This window comes from Cottoperca gobio, unplaced genomic scaffold (genome assembly GCF_900634415.1).
Source record: "Cottoperca gobio unplaced genomic scaffold, fCotGob3.1 fCotGob3_277arrow_ctg1, whole genome shotgun sequence".
NCBI lineage: Eukaryota > Metazoa > Chordata > Actinopteri > Perciformes > Bovichtidae > Cottoperca > Cottoperca gobio.
In genome coordinates this window covers 52,501-62,358 of record NW_021166890.1, presented here as the reverse complement: position 1 = coordinate 62,358, position 9,858 = coordinate 52,501, and the positions used below count along the sequence as shown (strand labels likewise).

The 9,858-nt window shown below is 42.8% G+C and overlaps 2 protein-coding genes across 2 annotated transcripts in view; one reads left to right on the top strand and one right to left on the bottom strand.

Moving 5' to 3' along the window:
• Positions 1-122: 122 nt before the first annotated feature.
• rtcb (RNA 2',3'-cyclic phosphate and 5'-OH ligase) lies at positions 123-5,355 on the bottom strand. Its single transcript, XM_029426982.1, is given in 13 exon segments — positions 123-394; positions 497-616; positions 725-835; positions 907-1,095; positions 1,167-1,342; positions 1,509-1,668; positions 2,457-2,613; positions 2,698-2,854; positions 3,044-3,143; positions 3,223-3,290; positions 3,358-3,436; positions 5,138-5,163; positions 5,166-5,355. Coding segments are annotated over 13 exon segments (1,515 nt in total). The 5' UTR covers positions 5,230-5,355; the 3' UTR covers positions 123-286.
• Positions 5,356-6,002: 647 nt separating this feature from the next.
• Positions 6,003-9,858, top strand: part of fbxo7 (F-box protein 7) — a 4,890-nt gene continuing 1,034 nt past the window's right edge. Inside the window, 10 exon segments of the mRNA XM_029426979.1 lie at positions 6,003-6,101; positions 7,023-7,086; positions 7,088-7,146; positions 7,453-7,699; positions 8,322-8,546; positions 8,631-8,775; positions 9,133-9,216; positions 9,287-9,382; positions 9,557-9,733; positions 9,804-9,844. Coding sequence (XP_029282839.1) covers positions 7,024-7,086; positions 7,088-7,146; positions 7,453-7,699; positions 8,322-8,546; positions 8,631-8,775; positions 9,133-9,216; positions 9,287-9,382; positions 9,557-9,733; positions 9,804-9,844 — 1,137 coding nt within the window. The 5' untranslated portion in view covers positions 6,003-6,101; position 7,023.

Genomic DNA, 9,858 nt, shown 5'->3' with positions numbered 1-9,858 from the left:
TTTTAATTTGGGAGAAATACACTTTAGTTTGTTTAAATCTCTTGTAAATGTAACGCGAGAATAAAGAAGTTCTGGAGACTCTGAGGTTGTTTCTGTGAAATAAAAACTGAAGACGTCTCGTGTTCACATTCAACCCCGTGATCGTCTTTATTCATCACATTTGGCAAAAACACAAATAAAAAAAGAATAAATTCAGGTTAGAAATAACATTTCTTCTTTCAACAAATTCATCCCAACAAAAGAAAAAGCGAACGTTTCCCGGTTATAGTCTTTACGTGGAGCAGCTTCAGCCTTTGATCACAGCGATCGGTCGCAGTTTGATCGCCTTCTTACTGATTCCAGCGTCGTGACACGTGTTCACGACGTCCGTCACGTTTTTATACGATTCAGGAGCCTGAAAACAAGACGACAAATAATGTTAAATATTAAACAAAAGAAAACAATCGTTGATCGTCTGCGTCAGAAGGTTTCGTGTTAAACACGGATGACCTCTCACCTCCTCCATCACCAGTTTGGGTGAAGCGACCCGGATGGCGATGCCCTGGTCGGCTAGTTTGTCCAGAACGTCCTGGAAGTCCAGGTTCCTGCGGGACTTCGCTCGAGACAGCGCGCGACCCTGAAACACAGAAGATGTCATTTAAAGATACATCTTGTACTTCATATGAAGTTTAGTCCCAAAGAGAAGAACTTAAAAACAACGGTAAGATGTAATGAAGCGCCGCACCGCTCCGTGGCAGGTGGTGCCGAACGTCTCCGTCATGCCTTGTTCCGTGCCGGTGAGGACGTAACTGCAGGTTCCCATCGTTCCTCCGATCAGCACCGGCTGACCTGTGAGCTGGAAAACAACACAGTTTAAACCTCCGGCCGAACCTTCGCGGCCTCGGGAAACACGGCGGCGCTCCGTACCTGGTAGTCGACGGGGATGAGCGGGTGGTGGGGGGGGAAGGCTCGCGTGGACCCTTTGCGGTGGATCAGCAGCGTTTTCTGCCTCCCGTCCACCATGTGCTCCTCCACTTTGGCGATGTTGTGAGAGACGTCGTAGATGACGTGCATGTCGAGGTCGTCCGGCGTCGTGACGAACACTTTGGCGAAGGCCTGGAACACGAGACGTTTAGTTTATTCAAACAAACATTCATCGCTTCGTCTTAATCATTCCAAAGTGTCACCTGTCGGGTGAGGAAGGTCATGGACGAGCGGTTGACCCAGGCGTAGTTCCCTGCGGCCGCCATGCCCTTCAGGTAGTCCTGTCCTTCCTGCGACGTGATGCGAGCGCACGCCAGCTGACGGTCGTTCACCACGATCTTATCTCTCTTCATCGCCTTCTCCATGGCGACCAGAGCGTCTGCCAAAAACATTTATTTATGACTTTGGATCTCGTGCTGCGCCTTCGTCCCCGGAGACGGGAACATTGCACAACATTTACTTCATAAAGACAAGTCGGAGCCAAAAGCCTCCGTGTGCACGCGGAGCGGCGTTGATCAGCTCCGTGTGCAGGTGTGACTTCCTACCTGTGGCCACCTGATGTCCGAGGCCTCTGCTGCCGCTGTGGATCATCACGCACACCTGGCCCTTGTGGTCGATGCCCATCTTCTTGGCGGCGTAGTCGTCGTAGATCTCGTCCACCACCTGGATCTCAGCGTAATGGTTTCCTGCTCCCAGAGTCCCGAGCTGCAAACATTCAGAGAACAAAGAAGTTACATGTGAAAAAGCTTTTAACAATCTTTCACTTCGGAGGGTATAACTCCTTAATATGTGTACGAGTTATACTTATATTATACTACACATATTATATAACTTATATAACTCCTTAATATGTGTACGAGTTATACTTATATTATACTACACGTATTATATAACTTATATAACTCCTTAATATGTGTACGAGTTATACTTATATTATACTACACGTATTATATAACATATAACTCCTTAATATGTGTACGAGTTATACTTATATTATACTACACATATTATATAACTCCTTAATATGTGTACGAGTTATACTTATATTATACTACACATATTATATAACTTATATAACTCCTTAATATGTGTACGAGTTATACTTATATTATACTACACGTATTATATAACTTATATAACTCCTTAATATGTGTACGAGTTATACTTATATTATACTACACATATTATATAACTTATATAACTCCTTAATATGTGTACGAGTTATACTTATATTATACTACACATATTATAGGAGTTAGAACTCATACATGTGTATGACTTATTATAACTCCTACACATATTATACTAAGTATATTCGCTCATCACTGACTTTACTTTCCTGATTTTATAATCTCAGAATATTCTGTTTTCTTTCTTTAATCTCGTAAATGTTCCGTTTTGTTTCTCAGATTATTATTATATACACATTTCCCCCCCCCCCCCCCCCCTTCAATACAGACGTAAAGAATAAAACAGAGGGGCTGCTGGGTAACCTGCGGCAGGCCTCTCTTCTTGGCCTTAGACGACACTTTGTTGGGGTCGGCCTGCAGCATCCGGCCGTACTCCTCACAGTGCTCCTTGTCCTCGGCCCAGGCGTACCCCTCCCTCAGAGACCAATCCACCCCCATCTCCAGAGCCTCCTCCAGGTCCCTGCAGACACACACACACACAGGTCTCACACAGGTCTCACACACACAGATCACACACACACGCTCCTGCAGGATGCGTCCTTACTTGGCCCCCATGGGGATGACCCCCTTGGAGCCGACCCCCACCGGGATGTGGTCGAACAGCGACTGAGCCAGCTGCTCCTTCACCGGCTGCACGTCGCCCTCGTCCAGGTTCGTCCTCAGCAGACGCACACCGCAGTTAATGTCGAAGCCCACGCCGCCTGCAGCAGCAACACACGTGATCATTAAACTGCTGAAAGGTCGACACTCGTTGGCGAGTGTTCGGCCGTCGCAGATTCACGACTTTAACCTCAGAATATTTCTGTTCTTTTCTCGTTATGACTTTTAACAACAAACACGTCGTCACACGAATAATAAAACATCAGATGGAGTTAAAGACGCGCGTGTACCTGGAGACACCACAGCGTCGGGGTCGCTCATGTCGAAGGCGGCCATGTTTCCGATCGCAAACCCATATCCAGAGTGAACGTCTGGGAGCCCGATGGACCGCTGGGGAATATTCACCACCGTGTGAACATCGTACAGTTAAACACAACGTTCAGACTGGAGCTTGTTCCGTGTTACTCACGTGTACGATCCCGGGCAGCGCCGCCACGTTCCCGATCTGTTTCATGGCGGGAAGGAATCCCCCAAAACCTGAAGGACAAACACAAAGTTACAGTTCTGAGAAGTCAGTGAAGCGTGGCGCTGGACATCAGCTCACCTCCTCCTCGACACGCGTTACGAAGCTCCTCGAACATCAGTTTCTCCAGAGACTCGTTCACATAGAACTTTCCTTCAACCTGAGACACAAACAGGAAATCTGATATGTGTCCATTTTAAATGTTCATGTAGAAAATCAATCAATAAAGATAACGCGTAAAGATAACGCGTAAAGATAACGTGTATAGATAACGTGTATAGATAACGTGTAAAGATAACGTGTATAGATAACGTGTAAAGATACGTGTAAAGATAACGCGTAAAGATAACGTGTAAAGATAACGTGTAAAGATAACGCGTAAAGATAACGCGTAAAGATAACGTGTATAGATAACGTGTAAAGATACGTGTAAAGGTGTAAAGATAACGCGTAAAGATAACGTGTAAAGATAAAAGATAACGTGTATAGATAACGTGTATAGATACGTGTAAAGATAACGTGTATAGATAACGTGTAAAGATACGTGTAAAGATAACGCGTAAAGATAACGTGTAAAGATAACGTGTAAAGATACGTGTATAGATAACGTGTAAAGATAACGCGTAAAGATAACGCGTAAAGATAACGTGTATAGATAACGTGTAAAGATACGTGTAAAGGTGTAAAGATAACGCGTAAAGATAACGTGTAAAGATAACGCGTAAAGATAACGCGTAAAGGTGTAAAGATAACGCGTAAAGATAACGCGTAAAGATAACGTGTAAAGATAACGCGTAAAGATAACGTGTAAAGATAACGTGTAAAGATAAAAGATAACGTGTATAGATAACGTGTAAAGATAAAAGATAACGTGTAAAGATAAAAGATAACGTGTATAGATAACGTGTATAGATAACGTGTAAAGATAACGTGTATAGATAACGTGTAAAGATAAAAGATAACATGTAAAGATAACGTGTATAGATAACGTGTAAAGATAACGTGTAAAGATAACGTGTAAAGATAAAAGATAACGTGTAAAGATAACGTGTAAAGATAAAAGATAACGTGTAAAGATAAAAGATAACGTGTAAAGATACGTGTAAAGGTGTAAAGATAACGTGTAAAGTCTTTAGAAACGCACAGAATCTAAATTATTCTTTATTTTAGAGCTGTTAATCGATAAAGTAATGTTTCATGCAGAACTATGGAAAATGTCCTGATTTATGTTTCATATCATAACGAACTAAATATATAACAAGTTAATGTTTTACAAATTATTGTTGTGTATCGTCCAAATTGTGATACTTTAGCAACATTGTCAGAAACTTGCATAACATTTTTTAGCTACAAAACTTAAAAGAAAAAATACTAATTTATGGGATTTAATATCAGCAGAACCTGTTGTAAAGATGAAACGACTGAAGGAGGACACACATCATCGTGAAGCTAAGAGCTGAACAGCTGTTCTCTCGCTTTGCGTTACGGCTGATTTCAATGGGAAAAACTGTTCATTAATAAGTAGGATGCTTGTGTAGCCAAACTAAAGATTATGTGTTGATGTATTTACATTGTAATAGTATAATTAGGACACACCCTTTAATTCGGCTGACATTTTATAGTCAATATGTTTATAACAGAGTTACGTCAGCAGGTTGTAACTTTAGTTTGGAGCTGATTTCGGGGATATTTTTCATTGATTCTCGCGACTACATTACGTTCATTGTTGTCGTATTTTCAGAAGGGAGTCCGTGCCTGGTTAAAGTCTACATAACGAGCCTACATGTGCGAACTGACTGTATATTTAACTGTGAGCTAACCAGCTAGCCTCGTTAACAGCTCAAAGTGTGCCCAGTCTCACCTGCATGTTGGGCACAAAACCTTTTTAATCCTCCAGACGTTAGTGCCGATCTTTTCCAGATACTGGATCTCATCGTTATAACTCCGACTCATTGTTGTTGTGAGAAATGATTTGCTGTTACAGAGTTTAAAGCTTAATTTATGCTGCGTTTCACCGGTTTGTTTAACGCCAAGTGTCAGCAGTCAGAGCGGTACGGAAGCCTGCAAGCTTTTTGCCAGAGAAACGCGATTGTTAATTTGACATGACACTTGAAACATTTACTTTTAACGTAAAAAAAAGAGAAAAATTTTAATTTTTAGACTTTTTTGCTAAAATGTAACTCATAAAGAAGGACTGTTATGTACTTTTATTTTGATTTTGGAGCTTGTGTTGGCTAAAAACTAATCTTCTCGCTTGCCGTAGTTGTAGGCAAACAAATTGTTTCGCAGAGATGCTACCAAGTACAGCCAGACGTTCGGCAACTGGCCTTCAAACCAAAAGCATCAATTATTTTCTTTTCTCTCTTTTTAAAAATGTTAGACATTTACGGTATTATTATTTTTTTAAAAACTTTATTTGAATTTCCATGTTGGTAAAATAAAACATGACACACCATGAAACAGTCCATGTTTTTCTTTTTCACCTGTCCACATCCTGGCACTTTAGGCATCAAAGTACAACATAACTGCAGTCTTTGTAGAAAAACGTCCATCTTTGCAGTTTTGCTGTCACATATGTTAGAAGGTTTCCCTGAAGACAGTTCTCCAGCTATTATCACAAATATAAAGGTCAGGTCAGTATTTTGTTTTCCACTTTTGCTTATTGAAACATTTCTAGCAAGTGTTTTATTTTGAAGGTTGTTAGTTAAAAACCGGAACTTGTGTGTGTTTAGCTTGTTCCTGTGTGACGCGCTGCCCCGTCGCTGCTCTGTTTACACAGAGAAATGTCCTAAAACCAGCTGGATTTAATCACTTTAAATCATCATGTGAGTATTTTTCAGCTTTGACTACTTTTATCACCCAAACGTCCGTAAAATAAATGAACTAACTAACCTGGTTTCCTGTTGGTGAACGAGCAAAGCTTCACATTATCAGACGTTAGCTAACGTTTACACGAGAAACGAAAACGAAACATTTCATTTCTTCTTGAATAACAAACCAGAATATCTTCATTTTATGCCAAACTTCTGCCAAACTTCTGCTAAACTTCTGCTAAACTTCTGCTAAACTTCTTTCATGTGTTTCTGTGTCATTGTATTTATTTTTGCTTTAATGTGTTGGTGATATTTGTCTGTGTGATTTTACAAACTTTAAGTTCCTCACGTTAGTTACGGAAAGTTAAAGTGACTGAATCTGAATTATTAAATATAATATTATATTTATATTATTATATGTTATATATTAAATATAATCTGGTTTCAGGTGAATCAGAAGCTGCAGAACTCTCAACACTCATAACTCCGGTCATGACTCATCAGGAAATAAAACGTGGAGTTCTGAAACACAAAGTTCATTGTTTTTGATCCTTTCATCAGGATATATATATATATATATATATATATATATATATATATATATAGATATATATTTATAAATATAGATATATATATATATATATATATATATATATATATATATATATATATATATATATTATTTATTTATTTATATATATATATATATATATATATATATAAATATATAAAAAAGCATGTGGACACTCAGGTTAAGTAAAAGCAGAAATCCATAAGAAAACATATTTTCAAAGATGAAATGAACTCCGCTCACGTTCATTCAGCACATTGTAGAAATGAGATGTTGAGCTACAAACAGGATGTCAGAAACGATCTAAATACTTTGTTGATTATTATTATATTATTATTATTCTCGTCCATGTTCGTCTCCAGCATGAAGCTGAGAGTTCGGGTCCAGCGGCAGACGAGCCGCGTGGAGCTGCCGGGAGCAGAAACCGAGCCTGGAGCAGCTGCACGAGCGAATCAAGGAGACGCTTCTACCTGCGCACGGACTCGGGTCAGACACCACGCGCATCATTAATATTAATATTCAGAAAGCTTATTAAGAGAGATGTGTGTTTAACTAAACATCACGTTATTATAATAAGAACATATTATTAAACAAGCAATATTAAATGATTAAAGTTCATTTCATTTGTTCCACTTCCAGCATCTTTAGTTTTCTTTATATTGTGTATATATAATATATATAATGAAGTTAATTAAAAGTCCAAAACCCAAAGATCTTTAATATAAAACCGTTTGAAGATGAATGTTGTGTTGATGTTTGTAAAGAATATTTAAAAGGTGTTTTGTGTTTCAGTGCAGACACTCAGTTCAGTTTGTCTCTGAACGGCTCGGAGCTTCTGTCCGAGTCCAGTCAGACTCTGTCCTCCTGCGGCATCGTGTCCGGAGACCTGATCTGTGTCGTCCTGCAGGAGTCTGCAGCCGACAGCGCCGACAGCTCCTCCCAGAACTCCACCAGCTCCTCCAGCTCCTCCAGCAGGACGAGCTGCAGCTCAGAGAAGCAGCAGCAGAAACCACAGACCGCTGCCGTCACCTGCAGCCAGGTGAGTTCACCTGCAGCCGAGAGGAAGTGTTTCCGTCACAGAACGCTGTTGTTGGCTGTTTTGTTGAGTTTCCTCTTGCTGAGTGAATTTAAGTTGTGCTTTTATTGTGAAAGGTCAGGTTTCGGTTGACGCTGGTTGCGACTGCAGAGCTTCTTTTTATTTTATTACCTGCGTCGGCACTACAGCTGCGTTCAACACACCTTTAGTGGTTCTGCAGCTGCTCTGTGAGTCCTGTCTGCAGACTGTCGGGACAAACTGCCTCATCGTTGAACCTTGTATTACCTGTGTGCAAAGGATTGTGGGTCAGAATAGCCAGAAAAGGATGCTGGAAGTAGAACATCCTGCTATTTTCAGCATTCTGCATTTGTTACACTAAATCTTTCTCTGGAAAACTAACTAGTTTGGTTGTGTGGGTAATGGAACGCAATGCATGCTGGTACTTGTAGGCCCTGCACACGAGCAGTACATATACAACGCGCAGAGGAAACCTTTCCTTCATTTACCGACAGATTGTATCCACGTCTGAAGTCTGAACGTCTCAGACGCTGCAGCTGATCCAGAAATGAATATTTAAATTGACCTCCGATGTTTGTGCGTGTCGGCTCCTTGTGTTAACGAGCAGCCCAGCAGCAGCCGGCCTGCAGCTCTCTTAGACTCTCCGCTCTGTGATGTGTCGGAGCCTCCGTCAGCCTGCAGCTGGGAGCCGATGCTGTGCAGCGAGGCGGAGCCGGGTCAGGCGCCTCTGTCCCTGGAGCTGCTGCACCACTCTGCACAGACCTGCAGCCCCACGGACGCCGTCATGGTGGCCGCTCACCTGCTGATGCTGGAGACCGGCTTCCTTCCTCAGGTGAGACCACAGTAACTACATCATGATGTAACTCCTGCAGGGGCTGAACTCAGCGTGAGTGTGTGTGTGTGTGTGTGTGTGCAGGGCGGTGAGCTGAAGCCAGGTGAGATGCCTGCAGGCTGGCGCTCTCCTGCTGGAGTCTACAAGCTGCAGTACTCTCACCCTCTGTGTGAGCACAGCCTGGTCATGGTGCTGGCTGTGTGTATGGGCCCCAAGCTCGTCATCAACGGTCAGTTTAACATCCTCATCCTCATCTTCATCATTCTGTTTACAGCGATAACACAAACCTCCGCTTCACACACAGAGGTCAGGAAGTCGCTGCTCTGTGACTTGAGTTTCTGTCTTCATGCGTCGCTCAGCAGGACGAGCGCGGCCCCGCCTCCAGCGCTGCCCCACGCCTCTTTATGTGTCGCCATCTTGGTTTTTATTAACCGGCAGAGACGCAGAACGAGACGTCTTTAGGACACAATGTGACTGAAAGGGTTAAAGCTGCAGGACAAAGCAACCTGTCAATCACAGGTAGCCCCGCCCTGAAGCCTGACGGAATAAACTTTATATTAAACTCTTCTTCTGTTTGTTGCTGCAGCGACTCTGAAGGTGAACGACAGCGTGGACACCGTCCCCAAACTGTGTGTGGCGCCCTGCAGCTACGTGACGCACGAGTGGCCAGGTACGCGCCTCCTGCACAGCTGTAACAACAACAACAACAACAGAGATATTAATATAAAGTCTGTGTTCAGGAGAAAGTGCAGCTGCAGCTTTCAAAGATCTGAACAAACTGTCCCGACTCTTCAAAGACCAGCTGGCATACCCGCTGATCGCTGCGGCCCGAGCAGGTAAACAAACATCAGAACATGAAGAGTTCATCTGTAGAACTTAAAGACGGCGCCGACTTGTATAACTAATGACGGAGACATGAAGTGTCCTGCAGTACTGTTACGTAATATAAACTATAACGTACATGAAGACGTCGTAAAGTCACTGAAGACGTTTGTGTCCTCGTGTCCCAGCGATGTCTCTGCCGGTGGCGTTCGGCCTGGCCGCTCTTCCTCCTGAACTTCTGCTCCGCGTCCTGCGGCTGCTGGACGTCCGCTCGCTGCTCAGACTGTCTTCGGCCTGCAGACACTTCCACGCCTGCACCGCCGACTCCTCGCTGTGGAGACACCTGTACCGCCGCGACTTCAGCGGTGAGCCGCCGCCTTTATGCTCCTTTGCACGTTATTTATTCTCTAATAACTCGTCTGTGTCGTCGTGCAGATCGAGATCTCAGCCGGCCCAGAGACACGGACTGGACCGAGGTGAGAAACTCCCC